Below are 20,692 nucleotides of genomic sequence, written 5' to 3' on the forward strand. Positions count from 1 at the left end.
CTTACATATGTTCAACAGAAAACAAGCTACCAACATTTGATGGCACTAAGATCTACTCCATAGTATTTGCCAAATACAAAACTGCTTGTGTGCCGTAACTATTTCAGTTTTACGTGGCAATATAAGACATTTTAGCCTGTATAGAAGAAGAGTTTGGATTTGATATCCCGCTTTTCACTACCCGAAGGAGTCTCAAAGCGGCTAACATTCTCCTTTTCCTTCCTCCCCCACAACAAACACTCTGTGAGGTGAGTGGGGCTGAGAGACTTCAGAGAAGTGTGACTAGCCCAAGGTTACCCAGCAGCTGCATGTGGAGGAGCGGAGACGCGAACCCGGTTCCCCAGATTACGAGTCTACCACTCTTAACCACTACACCACACTGGCTCTCTCTAGTGTTCATATAACTATCTGAAAACAGGTGCATTTGTTGCCAGTCTGTTTCTGGGCATAAGTGAAGGTGCTCACGCTAATGTTTAAAACTATAGCAAATTTGGTCCTCAAATATCTGAGAGACCACCTCTGCTTAAGATCAGCAGTGGGGACCCTCTTGATAGTTCCATTGCCCTGCGAAGCTTGAGGTGTTGGTGGCCTGGGAGAGGGCATTCTCTGTGTCAGCCCCTACACTGTGGAATTCCCTCCCCACCAAGGTGCACATGACGCCTACACTGTGCAGTTTTTGTTGTATGTTCAACTCTTGATCCTGGCCTTTGACACATGAAGTGCATATTTTCAGGACCCACCCTATTCTTGTGACTGTAATCAAACTGGTTTTAAAGTTGTATTTTACATTGCTGTGACCCACCATGGGACCTTAGGGAGACGACTGGGTATTAAATCAAGTAAAAAATAATAAGTTGCATGGACATGGAATATAAACATTCAGTGTACAACAGCAGCCCCAAACTAACGATGCACTTGTAAAATTATAAGCATGTTTGCATGCTTACAAATCTTGGGTTCTGCTAAAGCTATCATTACATACAGCAATTGCAGACATTCAGATTTTAGATGGAATGAACGATGGAGAAAAACAAAATCTCTGCATTACCAACTCAGCAAAATAACAACACTAGTCAGGCTGATTAGTGTTTCTATGCATAAATTCCCTTAAAAAATGAAACACCTTAATTTTAGTTTTAAGCATTATTTTAGCTGTCTTTTTATATGCACCTCAGTTTCTGCCTTTTATCAGAAGCAAGCAACTTAACAGAGTTCTAATACCACAGATTTCTTAAACAAATTTAAACTTTTCAAACACATAATCTTCTGCATCAAATCCTTAGTCATATGGCAATACGGTAAAGGTAAAGGACCCCTGGATAGTTAAGTCCAGTCAAAGGCGACTATGGGGTTGCAGCACTCATTTCACTTTCAGGCTGAGGGAGCCGGTGTTTGTCTACAGACAGATTTCCGGGTCATGTGCCAGCATGACTAAACCGCTTCTGGCACAACGGAACACCGTGACTGAAACCAGAGCGCACGGAAATGCCGTTTACCTTCCCGCCACAGCGATACCTATTTATCTACTTGCACTGGTGTGCTTTCAAACTGCTAGGTTGGCAGGAGCTGGGCCAGAGCTACAGGAGCTCACCCCATTGCACAGATTTGAACCGCCAACCTTCTGATCGGCAAGCCCAAGAGGCTCAGCAATATCACTGCATTATACAGCAAAAAGTGGCTGTGCATCTGACAGGTCAATAGCTCAGCTGTCTAATAGCTCAGCGAGGAACTATTATCACACTACAAATGCTACCCATTCCCTGCTGATATGGCTCATACAGTCAATGACCAATATACTCTACTCTATGAACGCTGATCTCCTTCACTGTGGAATGCGGAGAGTGTTATAAAGTGACTTTAACCTGTGTGAGTTTGTCTAACTCCCCAAGCCAAGCCCCAAACATCTTGTCCAGGTCCTGATCTTCTTTATCGCTATCTTCTTCCGCGCCATGATCAAGTTCTTCATCCGATAGCTGTTCCATCTAAAAAAGACAAAAAGTAGCATTTTAAAGGTGACTACTTTGTAGGTTTTGAAGAGTATATGACGTTATTTCACAACACACTTATGCTCAACAACCTTCCTAATGTTTCTTTATAAGTTGATGACCACCATGATCTGTTATGTTTAAAATATTAGAGGGTCACTAAAAAAACTGGTAAAAAAAATCCACAGCTGTCATTTTGAGACACTGAACAATTCAATATATATTACATAAACACAGAGGATTGACATTTTACTGGTATTTAGTTCCTTGTATAGATCATGAGCAATCTTCTTTCTTCTTCTAATGACCACAAGATATTTCATGTTCTTATCTAAACAGAGAACACCATGCATGCAACGGGGATCATATATATCGTGAAACATTTTCTTTCCATAAAAAATAGAACCTCCCCCCTGTTTGCTGCACCCAAGTAACAAAGAGAAGCAGTTATCTTTGAAAATGCAGCACATGCTAACTTAATTCCAGAAAGGGGGATTTGCTTCACAGCCTAATGCTTTGGACACATTCAAATGAACACACACTATGGAACGCCCTTCCATAAGATGTCAAAGAAATAAACAACTATCGGACTTTTAGAAGACATCTGAAGGCAGCCCTGTTTAGGGAAGCTTTTGATATTAGATGAATCACTGTATTTTTATATTCTGCTAGAAGCTGCCCAGAGTGGCTTGGGAAACCCAGCCAGATGGGCGGGGTATAAATAATATGTATTATTATTATTATTATTATTATTATGCACTTATTTCCTCTCACATCCCTAAACAAACGTCTTCCTGGTTTCATCAAACCAGTTTGCCATGACATCTGAACCACCAAACTATGGTTTGAGTGATCTCTCCAAACCAGCATCAAGTCACTCAAAGTCATTGTTAGTCTCTGGGCCTTCGAATTATGTTTGGCGGATCACAAATGATTTTGTGATTTTGAATGAATCCACTATGCCTGCCAATCTTGCTGTCTCTTCAGTTCTTGCTCAGTTGAAAATATGGCTACAGTTTTGTTTTGTTTTAAATTACTGCTCAAGGGTTTAGAAATTTAAATTGTTTCATCAATGTAACCCATGTATGAAGAGATTACTGTATTATGCTGCCTCCCTTAAAAACTCTGCTCTCCTAAAAATAATCCTGCTCATCACAAGATCTTGTGCAACAGAAATCTGATTAAAGCACTGGCCATTGCTTTACAGTGCAAATAGTTTCGTTTTCATATAAAATATGAAAATGTATTCTGAGAAAAGCACACTGATGTTGAGAATAAACCTTTTAGCAGCTGAACAGCACAGTGGTAATATTCTGTCTACCGGTATCATTCATTCACTCACTGACCCAGGTAGAGAAGACAGCTGATAGCAAAGCTTTCCATTGAAGCACAAAGTGTTTGGTTTTTTAAAAAAAAGTGTAAAAGGGTTTCTGTATTTGACTTTGAAGCAAATGGTGTAATGGTAGCTTTCTAACAGAGTTCGTGATAATAGGACCACACTTGTTTGTCCACTTTTCAGGAGAAAGAAGCAATAGTTTTCTACTGGAGGATTAGGAAGTCATTGTTTCAAAATCACTCTTTCATAATAGGAAAAACAAAAAACAAAAAACAAAACAAAAAAACCCATTAAGATCCTCAGCATGCATCTAGTTGACATTTCTTGTGAGTCAGTGCCAGCAACCATTTTTGCACTGGAAAAGTCCAGGGAATTCAAGCTGACCACAAGTTGTGCAATATCACTCAATAAGAAATGCACTCTCCTAAATAGCAGAATATACTTCTGCTCATAGAAACCCTGCTTATATAGGCCGCAGAGAATGCCTAGAAGACATCCTGTCACAGAGTTTAAATATTAGAAACTGTCCAGACTCCTTGAGCAAGGATATATCCTCTATGATCTCGACACGAAATAAAGGCACAACAGAGCCAGCTATAACTGAATGATTTTTTTTAAAAAACCATCTGCTTTCAATAAAGACTTTAACTGAATTATGGTGACTATCCAAAAGGAAGGACAGTTATTTTATCATATGACACAGAGTAGAATACAAAGTTGGCAGATAAGCTAGATATACGCATATCCTAGAAATACTGACCATCTTAATATGGCAAGAACTCAAGAGAAGAGGACTACAAGACACACACTCTTCAACACAAATGACAGCAGACTTGATAGAGCACTAAAAAGGAAAAACACAGCCATTTGGGCGAACATGGCCTCGTTCACATATAACTGTAAGTCAGAGTTAAATAAACTACCGGGTATGTCTTGCTGGGAACAAGCAAGCATGCTGGTCCACACTGCTCAAATTGCTTCCATCCCCTCCTCTTGCCATGCTGGGTGGAACAAACCATTCGCACTACATGGGAAATAGCATTTGTAGTTGCCTTCACTGACACAATTCAACAAATAACCATGGTTTTGTTGCAGATCCCACTATTTGATTAAGATAGTGTATATCAGAAAGAAATGAAAGCAGTTGGTTGGTGAATGATCTAGACAAGAAGGGTTGGATAAGCAGCAAGGATTCATGTTTCGTCTCTAGTCCACTCTACAGTGTCCTCCCTGACTACCCCATCACGAAGTTGTGAAGTGATAAAGTCTGATAAGAACAGTATTGGGCAATTTGTTTTACTGAAAAATCATAATCTTAGCATCACCCCAAGCAAAAGTTGTCATAATAAAGATTTCAAAATCCATATTGGGCAATACCTTTATTAGGCCAACCCAAATGCTGCAAAGCAACATGCAAACTTTCTTCAAGCCCAATGTCAAACAGTGGGTGGGTGGGGTGGGTGAGCGGGCAGAACAGAGGTGGCTCTTGGTGAAGTCACAGAGTCTGCATCTGGTCACAGCCTCAAGGCTGAACGTGAGAAGAGGTGGCAGACATTCACATGAGGCTTTGTTGGCTACTATGCAGATTGTATCAATTGCTACTAGGAAGATGGAATATGAAATGTCTGACCCACATTTTGGGGAAGATAAAATGCTTTTATATTCCAAAAATAGGGGACGGTATTTTGGTTGGCTGAAATGAAAATACTGTCCTCATACGGCTTTTGAAATTATCTCAGTATGATTCTGAATTTATTTCTATTCTTGTTATTTGTCTTTTTAATCATTACTACTGAGGCCAGGCAACTTCCAATGCACTTGACTGGAAGTATAGTTATACCTTGGAAGTCAAACGGAATCAGTTCTGGAAGTCCGTTTGACTTCCAAAACATTTGGAAACCAAAGCGGAGCTTCCGACTGGCTGCAGGAAGCTCCTGCAGCCAATCGGAAGCTGCGGAAGCTCCGTCAGACGTTTGGCTTCCAAAAATAGTTCACAAACTAGAACAGTCACTTCTGGGTTTGCGGCATTTGGGAGCCAAAATGTTCGAGAACTAAACTGTTCGAAAACCAAGGTACGACTGTACTCAAACAAAATGGTTCTTGAATGCTTCAGATCTTAGAGCATGTTTTAAAAAGAGGTAATCTGACAAAATAATAGGGAACTTTAAAAGTAGTTCTATTAGACATATTAAATAAACAGAGTTGGAAATCTAGACATAGCTATTTGTAGAAATGTGTGTACTTTCTCAGCTAGGCTTTCTAATCTTATAAATTTAATGTCAACATTCACAGCTAACCTGAAACACTGTTGAATTGACTTCAAGAACTAGTTATTTCCTTGGAAACTGAAGATTGCATTGTATTCCATTAAAGCATAGAGGGAGTTTACTTTGACTCACTTGAATTTAGCCTTCATTCAGGTCTGCCCAATTTAAAGTAACAGTCAGTACATTCTCTTTCTCCTGTGAGAAAGTTTAGAAATAACATCAACCAATTTCAAAAAATTTGAAAGGACCAATTACTCTGCAGATCATTTGTAGATGAACAGATAACCTCAAAACTGCTAAAATGGTTAGCAGAAAGACCAGCAAGAAGCACATCTAAAGACTGCACAGTTTTTTTAAAAAAATGCACACAGTAAAATCTTTATTCATCCCTGCATCTTCCAATGTAGCTGCTTGCCAAACTGATGAAAAGGAAGAGCTTAATAATTTAATTCTTTATTTCCTGGACAAGGACACCAGCCAAATAATCCAAAGAATTGTTAGACCAGCAACAATTACTTTAATAGTATGCTGGCATGGAATTAAAAAAAAAAATCTGAATGCATTTGAATTGCAGTTCTTCCTAGAGCAACACTAGTAACACTCCTCTATAAATTGATATTTTACAAGCCTCCTGCTACCACAGCACTATTTCTGGTGCATAAAAGAGGAAGTTGAGGAAGGATGTGTTTGTAGTGAGCATTTCATTTTGTTTGAAGCAAGAGACAGCTGTTCTCTTGTCAGAAGAGTCTGATTATTGTCTTGTGGGAAAGATTCCTACAGCCAAGCAAGTAGTCTCTTCTTCTTAATTAGTAGTGTCGTGTTCATGAAAGGGAACACACTGCACCCAAAATTTAGATAATAGTCAAGTTAATATTGGCAATCCAGCTTATAATGTTTAGTGATGAATATCACTGCTGTACAGATTTCCTCAAAGGAAACATTACTAAATAAAACCTTTGTTCTCGCTTTCAGGAGCATTTAGACAGATCTAAAATCTGGAGCAGGCAAACACACTGCTACCACTGACAAGTTGTGGAGCTAACAACACCTAGCCATCTGTCCATGTTCCATTTCCCTGAAGGTCAGGGATTCACAAATACAGTTGTCAGAGTTGGCCATAAACTTAATTCTGAAAACCAGCAAGGACACGGCATCTAGTACACTGCACAAGAATAATAATACATTTTTGAAACCTGCTAGCAACAAAAGGAGAAGACTTTCAAAATGGTGTCATATTTTGCACCATGATACACCATCAGTGTCCAGGGATACAGGGGAAAGGTTGCCATACACACAAACACACAGCCCATTACTCATTCCCCATAAAACCCTTTCACCAAGCTGCAGCTAGAAAAATTATGCTGTTACTTTACATCTATGGCACACACACAGCCAGCCAAGCAACACTTGTCACAAGAAACAATGACTGCTGCCACACCTATCCAAAATTTGTTGAAGAAAAAGCACCCCTGTAACTTCTTGCCCTCACATTCAAAGCCACTGCCAGACAGTGAATAATCTTGAAACCCTCACTTCTCTTAAAGTGCCCAAAGGAAAAGGGAAATATCTGTAAATATTATTGCTATTACAGAAACTTTTGCATTAGTGACAATGTTGGCTTGGTGTGATCTTCCCAATTAACACCATAAGCATATAACTATCCTGAGTATTTAGTATAAAGGAGTACATTTGCCAGGGGTGCTGAGCCACTTGAAAGGAACCTCATAAAAAGGGGGGGGGGGCAAAAAGGATGCCTTCCATATGTGGAAATGATGGTGTGTTTCCTTTTATTTAAATAAATTTAATTACAGATATACTTTGGGCATTAGCTGTGTCTTTCAAGGCCTGACTAATTAAAACAGAAAGAACAGACAAAACTATCTCAGTGTAATGAGAGAGAAAAATACTAAGGAAGCAGCAACATACAGCAAAAAAATAATAATGGGAAGTTCCCAAACCTTGGACATAACTGAGCTCCTAAATTTCAGATGTTGAGAGCAGAAAGCAATGCACATACCGTATTGGCCTGAATATAAGCCTCATCAGCAAATAAGTCACACATTTAAAATTCGGGGGGGGGGGGGAAACCGCTCCCTTAAAATTCCACAGGCACTCACACCCGTTCTGTTTTACCATGTCTGTTTCAGCAGCAATATCGTAAAAGCCAATTTTTGTAATGTCACGAATTTAAGCCACACTTTAACTTTTCACGGTCAGAATTTGGAAAAAAAATAAGTGTGGCTTATGTTTGGGCCAATACAGTAGGTATACATATACAGTTCCTCGGTGTTATTTGTGAGAAGTGGAACACGCACAAATCCATCAGTAGAAAATCTCAAGTTCACTGAGCCCATGAACTAAAGTATACTCTGTTTAGTAATTTTTAAAAACATTTTGGCACATAGCCAAGTTGCTGTTTTACAGTTTTCTATTAAATAAAAGTGAACTTTGGGGCTGGAAAAAGGAGAGTGAAAACCAGACTGGAGATTTAAGCTATACAAGAGGTTATAGTAGCACAGGTTAGCCAGATTACTATTTGTTAAGTACCTGCACATTGGGCAATATATAAAAATAAAACCAGTGCCTCCAGGTTTACTATCTGGAGAAACAATCTGGTATGAAATAGGGAAAGAAGACTGAATCTTACATAGACATTGCATCAAAGTGTTGAACTGCAGTAAAACTGAGTGAGTAATTGTGGAGTAGGCAAGCCTTGTAGGCTAAAGAAGGAAGTATGGTCAGTAGCTGTAGAAAACAATTAGAAAAGTGGTTGAACCACGTATGTACAAGAGCAAAAGATTTCTAGAGCAAGGCCAAGTTTGGTAAAAAAGAAGGCAGCAACCAGGATTCAGGCATGGGCAAAGGGTTGACCTAACATGAAGGATGTTAAGGGTTGGGTTTTTAAAGTCTTTGTTTTTTTAAGTGGCAGCCTAGAAGCTTTTCCATTACATAAACAAGAACTGAAATTAGTTCAGGACGAGGCAAATAAGTCTGGGACAGCCAAATAAACCAAGTAAGAGAGACTTCTAGCAGTTTTACTTAAAGCATGGCCAACACTTCAGCCTTAAGGCTTCCTAAACAGTTTCAAACAAGGAGCCTGTCCCTCCCCCACCTGCGGCCAGCCTGCATCTTGGAAATCACTTTGGAGAAAGGGGCAGCAAGACAGAGCTGAACATTTCAGTCTTTCCCTTCCTGCTAACTTCCTTCTGGAAAAACCGGGCAGAAAAAGAACACAAAAAAACAGGCTGCACCTGCAAGACAAGAGATCACCACTTTCTTGCCAACCCCAGGTGTCTTTTTCACGGCACCACCTAGTTTCAGTACTGACAGCGAGAGGAGGAAGAACAGTGGCTGGAACATAGGATGCTGCTGCCTTATACCAAGGCCATGTGGCTGCATACTGTCCACACCAGGGCTGGGGAACCTGTGGTGCTGGGATTATAATCCAGTGGAAGGTTCCTCCTCCCTTTTAAGTGCAAGTATGTGTGCGTGAGAGAAGGGGTGGGGTGGTAGAGGAACATATTCCAAAAGACAAGGACAAAAACCTCCAGCACTATACTGAATAGCACAACTGCATTTCAGTTTTTGTAATTGGTGTGTGCAACTGGCACCTAATTGAAAACAGATGAATTTGGGTGTCATCCACATTCTGGATCTCCATGCAACTGCTTTGGCAGCTGTCTTTTTATGTGTGTTTGGGAAAGAACAGAACCCCGTAAGACCCCCAAAGGACACCTGCAAAGGGGTTGAACAATGTCTCTCCCCCCCCCCGCATCACCTTCTAGTTCACAGTTGTTTGGAATCTCACTTTTTTGTAATTAGAAGTCTCTCTGTTCTAATAAATCTGTGATTTATTAAATTAATTAGCCAGTTGACCAACACTCTAAACTATCTAGGGCTGTATATGTGCTGGCCAAGACAATGATACACATATCCTTGTTCCTCCATGTCTCTAACCATTGGTGGTTCTTCTTTTCAAACCTGCAGCTGAGAATGCACACAGAAAACCCTTCAATAGAAAGCTCAGTTCCCACCGCTTCACTCTTTGTGACAGAAGTAGAGAGCTAGACTCAGTCGTCTCCCCTCCCACTTTATTGCTAAGCAGTTGTGAGCAGGATTTTAGCTTTCAAAGAAGGGCTGTGTGTGCACAGCCCTGGCTGCTCTGCCTGTACTCTTTGCGACCAGCTAAGTCTAATTCAAAGAAGCTGGCTGCTAAAAATAGCAGCTGAGCAGAATGTGACTCAATGCCTTTTTAAAAAACAAAACAAAAACAATACCGAAACTATTTGGTAAGCCAAATTTGAACAAAAATCCACGTTTGAGGTTATTGAGATCCATCTTAGTGAGAGGGTTTGTACAGAGTAAGGTTTTTCCCTATGCAGCTGCCTCTGAGGTTGGGGGTTTCACGCTTGCATTTTTTGTAAAGTGTTCCATCAGCTCCATATGGGCTATGTGATAACAAGTTCTCTGGGTACTTTGCAAACTTCCATAAGAGTACAACCTATACCTGCAATATGCAGCTGCTGGTCAGAAGTGAAATATTTCCCCCGAAACTGAAGCTCTAAAGTTAAGGTTCAGACATACAAAAATCTTAATCCAAAAGTCTTCACATCCAGGGGCTCAACAGCTGAACAGTGACCTCTTAAGCATAGCTTGTCAAACATAATTTGAGAGTGCTGTTGGCTTTGCCAAGGTCTAATTCAAACATTAAGTAGGATCTCTGTTGTTAGAACATGTAAAAGCAGAATTTAAATGTGGAAGTGAACCGGCTGCATTATTTGCTTTCTTCAATTTATATTTTTGAACGTAGCCTGCAAAACTACAGTACACAGAATATCAAAAGTATAGAAAGCAGCACATTTCACATTGACCGATAACTACAGTGGTAATTCGGTTTTCAAACATAATCTGTTCCGGAAGTCCGTTCAAGTTCCGAAACATTCAAAAACCAAAAACCAAAAGTGGAAGCCTCAAAACACAAGCCTCGATACGGAAAACTCAAAATGGAAGCAGTGTTTCCTGTTCGACTTCCAAGGCGCGTTCAAGAACCGAGGCACTTACGTCTGGGTTTTTGGCATTCGAGTTCTGAAGCGTTCTGACTTGGGAGGCGTTTGAAAACCGAGGTACCACTGTATACAGAAAGTTACATTACACTCAGCCACGACAGCATTTTAAGAGACACTGGTTGCATCAGCACAGATGAACTGTTCTATGGGATGCTGCCCTCAAATTTATTTACTGATTAAATTTATACACCACCCTTCATCAAGAGATCCCATTGCAGTTTACAGAATAAAATAAAGATAAACACAAGTAAATATTTAAGCCCAAACCACAAAACAATACCCCGCCTTCCCACAGATATAGTTAAAAGGCTGTAGGATATTTATCAGCCAAAGGCCTGGTTGAAGAATGTTTTTGCCTAGTGTCAGTTACAGGTACGTAGCTGTGTTGATCTGCCATAGTCAAAACAAAATAAAATAAAAAATTCCTTCCGGAAGCACCTTAGAGACCAACTAAGTTTGTTCTTGGTATGAGCTTTCGTGTGCATGCACACTTCTTCAAGAACAAATTTAGTTGGTCTCTACGGTGCTACTGGAAGGAATTTTTTATTTTATTTTGTTTCGCCTAGTGTCTAAATTATAAATAACGAAGGCGCCAGGCGAACCTTCCTGGTGAGAGCATTCCACAAACGGGGAGCCACTACAGAAAAGGCCCGTTCTCGTGTTGCCGCCTGTCAGGGAACCGCCCTCAGCAGGGCGGGAGGTCTTGTTGATGAACCGAGAGCCCAGACAACTCCTCAGTAGTGAGACCTCCTCAAGCGGTAAGAGCGGGACCTCCTCCAGTGGGGAGGAGCGGACTGGAAACAGCCAGGCGAGGCAAGGGCTTGGAGATGCTGCTGTGAGCCCCAACACGCCTCATGAGTTTTGCTCTGATGGGAGCACGCCACTCCCGTCAGCCCAGTTGCACAGAGGGGTCAAAAGGAGACAGGTGGCGGCGGTTTGGGGTGCCTAAATTCTTATGTTGGGGTCGCAGCTGGAAACCAGCACTCCCGGAGTCTGCAAGTGACTAGGATGATCATGTTTTCACGTTCTCTGCACTGTAAACAGTCTGCACCAATAAACCGTTAAAAGACAGTTGAGACTCATGCCTGATTACTCGTGAGCAACCCTAACGCAGACCTGACACCGCCCTTCAGACTTCTCATGGAGCAGGCACACAAAGAAGGTCCTCAGATGATGAACAGAGTCCAGGACAGTTTATATGGGAAGAGGCAGTCCTTGAGGTGTTGTGGTCATGAGCCGTTTAAGGCTTTATTGGTCAAACCAGCACTCAAAAGCTTCTTAGGCCAAACATTTAGCAACACTGATTAACAAATTGCTTATCTGTAGTAGACCTTAAAGGGATTTGAAAGTGCTCCTCAAATCACTGCACGTTGTTCTTTCTCTTACTATAAAGACCTCACTGCCCATGTTCAATCTATTGCTAGCTCTTTCTTTTTACCATTCCTGGAATATAAAGAAGCACAATCACATTATAAATGCTACATTGGTATTGAACCGACAATAATCATTTAGAAAACAAAAGGCACTGAGTTAAGACCACACAATCTAAATCTTGAAGAAAAAAATTTAAAATCAGCTATATCTGTACACTCTGCAACAAAGGACCAATTGCAACAGTTGAAGAAGTTACTTGAAAGAAATGTTCTACTGAAATGGGATTTACTTCAAAGCAGATAAATTTAGCACCAGGAAGGCAGTGTGTGTGTGTGTGTGTGTGTGTGTATTTGTATGTGTATATATATCTGAAACATCCTCTTTATATTATCAGGAAGTTTAGCGGTGTAAATGATTTTTTGCCTGGCATTGTGCAGCGGAACTTCGTGTTCAAAGGGAATGCCATAAGATCCAGACACACTTGGAGGAAAGTGATATTTTTATCAATTTCATTTAGGCCCGGTTTGGGCACAGAAACTGCTTTGGTTGCCCTATAAGGTAAAAGTTAAAGGAACCCTGGACGGTTAAGTCCAGTCAAAGGCGACTATGGGGTTGCAGCACTCATCTCGCTTCAGACCAAGGGAGCCGGTGTTTATCCACAGACAGCTTTCTGGGTCATGTAGCTTCTAGCGCAACAGAACACCGTGACGGAAACTAGAGTGCATGGAAACACCATTTACCTTCCCACCGCAGTGGTACCTATTTATCTACTTGCACTGATGTGCTTTTGAACTGCTAGGTTGGCAGAAGCTGGGACAGAGCAATGGGAGCTCACCCTGCTGCGTGGATTCGAACCACCAACCTTCCGATCAACAAGCCTAAGAGGCTCAGTGGTTTAGACCAGAGCCACTCGCTCCCCTGTATGATGACCTGTCAGAAGAGAGACAGGGGAAATATGTTCTTGTTCATTCTCCTTTACCTTTCAGCAGCTTTTAATACCATCAACTGTGGTATCCTTCTGGAGCAGCTGTCCAAGTTAGGAGTGGGTGACACCCCTCTGTGGAAGTTCTGGTCCTACTTGGATAGTCATTTCCAGAGGGTGATATTCAGCCCTGTGAAGCCTTCAATGTGGAGTTCCTCAAGGTTCAATTTTATCATCCTCCATGCTGTTTAACATCTACAAATGAAACCACTGAGTGGGGTTATCTGAAGTTTGGAGTACATTGTCAGCAATATGCTGATGACACACAGCTCAACTTATGTAGCAGTGAATGTGCTGAGCCGTTGTCCTGCCTCGGTAATAGATTGGATGAGAGCCAATAAACTGAAGCTCAATCCAGATAAGACTGAGGCACTGTTAGTGGGTGGTTCCATAGACCGGATGAGATGGGAGGTTGCCTGCTCTTGTCGGGGTTCAATAACTCAGTTAAGTGAAATATATTGCAAATAAATTATTTAAAAACAGTCAGATTATATTGAAATATTGGATGGGATTTCCTGGGACATAGTTGTAATTGGGGGGATTATCTCTTTTAGAAGATGCAATGTCTATAAAATAATATGGCCTTGATCTATAAAGAGCCAGCTTATAAAGACTGAGCTTTCTAAAAAGCCATCAATAATAAACACCCTCTTATTCTTGCTAAATGGATCCTTTATATAAGGATTTAAGTGGCAATTATGTGAGTGTTCAGTTTTTTTAGATTCCCTGCCATGTGAGACATTGTTGGTTTGTACAATGTGGGTACTTATCCAGTAAAAGTCCAGAGGAGCTGCCAAATTCCTTTCAACAAGGACTCAGTATCAGCATTTCAACTGTGGTTTGTTTTTGTTTTTTTACAAAGATGGACACAGTCTTCAAACTGCTACAATAAAAACATCTTTTCCTGCATACAGTTGTCATATAATTATAGTTCATAACCACTAAGCTAAACCCAACAGCAATCTGATTCCATTCTGTAGTTAAGAAAGACGTTACAGCAACAGTTTTTGTTGAGCTATGGCTATAACAAGTATTAAAAACAAACACAAAGAACCATTAAAAAGGAGTGGGGCATCAGTTGCATTTGTGTAAGCATGTTCACCTGAATTTCTAATACTGTAAGGAACAATTAATCACCAATAATACCTGGTCACATACTTATCAGTGCAAGATCTCTTTCCCATGTCCAGTTCAGATACTCACCTAAAATCAATCCCAGTTTGACATGTCCAAACCATACAGTCATACCTTGGGTTACTATTACAGAAATTATGGGGGGGTGTCACCTAAGCAAAGTCTCTTCCCGAGTAAACTCATTTGGGGTATGGAGTGATGCCCTTAAGGGGACCCATCTCTCTGCCATGATCCAGTAGGCGAGAGACCACATACACAGGGAAATGCCTCAGCAGGTAATCTCTGGGTGCTTCAGGTTAATATCCCTCAACCAGAATCCCATTGTTCTCCCCCAGTGCTCAAGGTATCCTTGCCAGTACTTAACACCCATTCACACTTCTCAGGGCTATCTCCCTGATATTGCTCTGTTTTCCCCATATGTTAAACCAGTGGGCTTATCCCTAAGGGCCAGATGGCTAGGCAGTTCCACACCTGGGATTTTCCGTTACAGTTACGAACGCTGCGGGTTGTGTGTTTTCGGGTTGCGGCACCCGTGCATGCGCAGAAGCACAAAATGACATCACACGCATGCGAAGAAGTGCCGAATCGTATCACGCATGTGCGCAGATGCAGCGCTTCAGGCTACGAACACTGCGGGTTGCGAATGTGCCTCCCGCACGGATCACGTTTGCAACCAGAGGTATGACTGTACTCAGTTTCCCCCAGGTGCCTCCAAGGTCCCTTCCAATGGGATCACCCTCCCATTTTCACCCCCATGCTACATTCCCCAGAGTTCCCACTCCATTCATTCACAATGGTTTGAACTCTGCAACACAATGGTACTTCACAAGCGTACCTTCTCTCTTACATGTGTGTGGAGGCAGCACTGCCTCAATTAACTCTTTTCCCAATCCTAAACGTCCCAACCCCTGCAACAGGCTTGGACAACTTGTAACCCAACAAAGTGAACACAGTGTACCAACCACCAGAAGATCAAAAAACCTCCGGGCTTTCCTGCCAGTCTGTGATAGAAAACATGATAAGCCACAGTACATCGCTAGTGGGCTGAATTTAGCTTAATGGGTCATGAGTTCCCATCCCCTATCTTCTTCCTAACCTAAGCACACAGCGGGCAAGTTTGAACAAAGGTAAGAAGTGTTCTTCATTCCTATCACTGCAGTTCCCAAACAACCCCAAACGGCAACCAAGATATCATGCTTTGTCAACCACTTGAGAGCAATCACCCTTGGGGCAAAAATGCTTGAGAAGGTGGAGGGGTAGCCCCAACAGCAAATGCTCAGGCACTGATAACATTAGCTGTTGGGCTCTGCTTTGCTCTCTTTACTATTACCCAGAGTGCCTATTCTTATAAGCTTTTAACTGCAATTAAATATTTACCGGTAACTGTAAACAGAGATGGTTGGACAGTGTTCTCGAAGCTACCATGAGTCTGACCAAACTGCAGGAGGCAGTGGAAGACAGGAGTGCCTGGTGTGCTCTGGCCCATGGGGTTATGAAGAGTCGGACACGACTAAACGACTAAACAACAACAACAAACCATATTCTAAAAATACTAATTGATGATGCTTGCACAACTCAGCACAATACACAGAACAGGCAGGCACAGATAGGGGCTGGTTTAACCACTGGGTCTAAAAACTGAGCACTTCCCTCTGTGACTTCCTGGTTCTACCAAATTATAGCCTGGCACTTGTTCTCCAAACCAGAATGGGAAACTGCAGTGCAAATCAATTCTGGTTTAAGGAACAAGTACACACCATAGTTTGCCCATTCAGACATAATGGCAAGCTATGGTATGTAAGAGCCAAGAAGTCAAGGAAGAAATAAATGTGTCAAGAGAAATTAAAGTGTGAAGACATGGCTTAGGCACCATGGCCAACCATATTTAAAAGTCAAACAGGCCCAAAGACCTAGGATTAGTTCTTTCATTTAAGAAAAAGAACCCTCAATCAGAGTTAAAAGTAAACTGCAATACATATTTCACCCTTCCTTTATCTAGGAGACAGCAGAAGCACTTTGTCCAACTATGGACCGGGGATAGTTTATTTGCCATTTCCTACATGAGAATCCATGGAAAATACATTTTTTACAACCAACACTTCACAATTCCACATGCACTTCTTGGGAAACTAACAGCTCTATCTTTTTAGCATGGTTATCTGAATGTAAACCCAACTGAGTTCAATAGAATTTGTACAGGTAGGATTCCAAGTAAAGATTCAGGTATTACCATATTTTGGAGCTAAGAGCTTTTCCTACTGCCTACACTGCAGAGACCAACATACCGGTAAACCACATACAGAATAGTCTGGCTACATTCCTTTCTGTGGAAGCATAATGCAAATGATTTTCACCCACACCTTTGCCTGTTTTTAGAACCAAGACACAACCTGTCTCCTGAATTATGTTTACATGCATATATAATTTTCTTCTTTGCATATTTGCAAAATTTGTGTGCGTGCAGCTAGTATGCACACACACCCCTAGAGCTTGCAATGTACTTCCCAGTCTTAAACTAATAGTTCCAGCCATAAATCAACATCAACAGAAGTACAGTCTCCTCCTGATTAAGGGAATTAATAGTACCGTTGTATTCTGCCTTGGTCAGACCACACCCTGGAGTACTGTGTCCAGTTGTGGGCACGACAAATTTAAGGAGGACATTGACAAGCTGGAACGTGTGCAGAAGAGCGCAACCAAGATGATCAAAGGTCTGGCCTTATGTGGAACAGATGAGGGAGTCTGGTATGTTTAGCCTGGAAAAAAGGAGACTGAGTGGTGATATGAAAGCCATCTTCAAATATCTAAGGGCTGCCACAGCAAAGATAGAGGAAGCTTGTTTTCCCCTGCTCCGGAGGGTAGGACATGAACCAATGGCTTCAAGTTACAAGAAAGGAGATTCCGACTAAACATCAGGAAGAACTTTCTGATGGTAAGAGCTGCTCAACAATGGAACAGACTCTTTGGGAAGGTGGTGGCCTCTCATTCTTTGGAGGTTTTAAAGCAGAGGCTGTCATGATGCTTTAGTTGAGATTCCTGCATTGCAGGGGGTTGGACTAGATGACCCTTGGGGTCGGGGACCAACTCTACAATTCCATGGTTCTATGAATTCCCCCCCATTTTTTATTTGTATGCTGCCTTTCCACAGTTAAAACAACGCTCAAGGTGGCTTACAATATGAAAAGATTAACATGATTACAAACATAGCAAAGGAGTCAAAAATAAATAAAACACATTAAAAACTACGTAACAAATCTAAACAATTTCCACATAAAAATGAAGATACAAAAAGTTAGTATCAGTAATATCAGTTAATATCAGTAACAACAGCAAAAACTCCCAGCAAAACGTTCCCCAAAATACCCCAGTCCTTGCTGGGCAACAGCCACAGCAGCAGTCCTTATGAGGCCTGTCAGGCCCGGCCTGGGCCAGGTAGAGAATGGCAGGACCGGGGCCTCAGGCGCTCAGCAGGGGAGTCCTGCTTTTCCCCTTGCCATCTTTTCTCCTCAGACACTGCCCTATTTCTGCTCTAGGGTAGATAGGGGAATACCAGTAGCAGATCTGTTGCCATCTACAAACTAAAGCGTATTCACTAACAGCTTTTAGGCATCAAGGTAATGTATTGGGCTGCTGAGCCAACCTTACTATTGCGCCACAGCCCATAAAATAAATTTAAAAAGCATTAGTTTGCTTTTGCCTAAGTCTTTAAAAAGGTAAAGGACCGCTGACAGTTAAGTCCAGTCGCAAACGACTCTGGGGTTGCGGCGCTCATCTCGCTCTATAGGCCAAGGGAGTCTTTAGTACATACCAAAAAGAGCTTAAAAAATGCACTGCATATGCTATCTGTGGATTCAAAAACACAACTGTTCATTAGTTGCAGAGTTGACAGACAAGTAGAAACCCCAAGATGCCAGAAGGCAACACCTGCAATCTTGAATTCTTACCTTCAACAGTCTAAGTGAACCATCCTTCCTGCATAATTACATAGGTAATTATTAAGCAATAACAGGGTTGCAATTGTTGAACTTTGTAGCTTGCGGCCAATAAAATTCTTTTTTGTTCTATTTAATAAAAGGTAGTTGTAAGGAATGAATGGTGTTATAGCTCCCCCCCCCCTCACTGCAACTACCAAACTTGCTTTTCACCTTGCCAATCCCATTACGGAAGCCACTTTTCTGTTCTGTTCTGTACCTCTCTTTGCACCTGTTTTCAGCTTCATACCCATGCCCCTCTCCTTTTGTGGCAATCAGAGCATAACTATTACTGGGATTTTACACTTCAAACTTTGTGATACAGCTATCTGCTAAAATGCCTAAAATAAACTTAGATACTGCTCTGTCCATCTGTAGTAAATTTCATCTCTAAATAGGTTTATCAAATATATACTTAGAATACAAATATATATTACAATACACAAGGAAATAAATATATTAGTATAATATTTAATGCATAATTTTATTATTTACTGTTATCATTCTCCATGCTATCCTCCTATTATTATCCTATCATTTAAGCAGTGAGGTCTCACAACGCTTCAATTTAAAAATTTTTGCTTACAAACATGAGACCAGGATTTTTCAAACTGTTCCTTTTTCTGCTTCCTTTCCCTCAGTTGTACCAATTTTATTTATTCAGCAAACTATTTTTGTACTGTAGGAATTGTGAGTATATGCCATTTTGTGACCAGTAACATTCATGTAGTTATTAACAAATAGCCTCCTAAAATAAGCTGTTATGATAGCATGTCTGTTTTCATATAACTGAGAAGTACAGTGGTACCTTGGGTTACATACGCTTCAGGTTATATACGCTTCAGGTTACAGACTCCGCTAACCCAGAAATAACGCTTCAGGTCAATAACTTTGCTTCAGGATAAGAACAGAAATCGTGCTCTGGCGGCGCAGTGGCAGCGGGAGGCCCCATTAGCTAAAGTGGTGCTTCAGGTTAAGAACAGTTTCAGGTTAAGAACGGACCTCCGGAACGAATTAAGTTCTTAACCAGAGGTACCACTGTATTAATAATGAGTTTAAAGGTAAATAATAATGAGTCGGTTTCAGTGTTTTAATAATCTTTTCTCAGTATTATTTCACCATTTCACAAGCTCCATCACATACGCATGAAATCAACTCCAGATTTTCCAACATTGCCAATTTTGACTATAACACTGTGGATCTTAAATAACACCACTACATCTTAAAGCAATTCTCTTTAATACTTACACTTGGAGATAATTCTAAATAAAACATTCTATACTTCTGCAATATTTTTAACATTCTTTGCTATCTTATTTTAAATTTGTTTCCTTTACCAGATTGTGTTGTTGGTGGAGATACTCCTTTAGGGCGTTAAAGGTCAGCACTAACACTTTGAATTGTGATCGGAAACGTACTGGGAGCCAATGAAGATCTCCTTTAGGACCAGTGATATATGGTCCAGTCGGCCGCTCCCAGTCACAAGTCTAGCTGTTTTATTTATTTATTCAAGAATTTATACCCCACTCTTCAAATGTATATGCATTAATCAGAGATACTTACAGCAATTAAGATATCCTTTTAAAAACATAGAGACAGTCTCAGCAGATAAAATGCAAAGCTCACCACAGAATACATTATTTGCCTGGTGAGGCAAAACCTTGCAAGAACAGAAAAGTATTTAAAACAGCAGAAGACAGCAAACAAACCAATGAAGGCTGACTGAACCAAGTGTGTTTTGGGTTTGTTTTTTTAAAAAGGTATTTACTATCAGTACACCCAAGGGCAAGCACTCAACAACAGCCTTGCTGCCATATTCTGAACCAACTGACGCTTCTCCAAGCTCTTCAAAAAGGTAGCCACATATGTGGCTACATGCAGCCAATGTAACAACCCAATCTGGATTATTAATTTAAACTGTGTGTTACCATGAACTGGGCTAACACTCTTAATCCCCCTGTTTAGGTATTTGTTAGTATTTTTAAAGCCTTTTGGTAACTGTGAACAGCAAGGTGCCACCCAGTCAGTAGTCCCCAATTAATTCCCTGAAAGTAAAAATACAAAACCATGTTGTTTTCACCTTGTAGATCAAGTGTCTCTATATAAAGAGAATATCTCAGACAAAAACATTTTCATGGATTGCTTTACAAGGGATGGCAACTTCATGATCATTCTTCGCCAAATCACAATTCCACATCATGTTAAAACAAGTATGAATGGAAGAGGAAGGAAGCTCTTATTTACGCCCTTACTTAAACAAAAAACCTTATGTCACTAAAACAGCTGTGCAGCATATTGGCATGGTTCAGATAGATCAGTGTGTGCGAATAACATCCCAATAGAACAATTATTTTCCTTTCCTCATAAATATCCTCCTTGGCATGAAGACATGTCTACTGAGATTTACATGAACCAATTCCAGGACACAAGAAAAACTGTGCTATCAAACAAATAGACTGGTCAGGTAATGTGAAATAGCAATAATACTCTTTAAACATTACATTTATTAGATTCTGGGCAAAACTGTGTGAGTATGTGCGTAGGAAGGGAGGGGACATTGAAAGGCCTTATGCACCA

General features: G+C 40.9%; 1 protein-coding gene across 1 annotated transcript in view; it reads right to left on the bottom strand.

Annotated features, from left to right (window-relative positions):
- Positions 1-20,692, bottom strand: part of RAPH1 (Ras association (RalGDS/AF-6) and pleckstrin homology domains 1) — a 71,479-nt gene that overhangs the window by 35,351 nt on the left and 15,436 nt on the right. The window contains exon 2 of the mRNA XM_033169986.1: positions 1,863-1,982. Within this exon, the coding sequence (XP_033025877.1) occupies positions 1,863-1,982 (120 nt within the window). The remainder of the gene's footprint in view (positions 1-1,862; positions 1,983-20,692) is intronic.

The sequence above is a fragment of the Lacerta agilis genome, chromosome 1, assembly GCF_009819535.1.
Source record: "Lacerta agilis isolate rLacAgi1 chromosome 1, rLacAgi1.pri, whole genome shotgun sequence".
In the NCBI taxonomy this organism is placed as follows: domain Eukaryota; kingdom Metazoa; phylum Chordata; class Lepidosauria; order Squamata; family Lacertidae; genus Lacerta; species Lacerta agilis.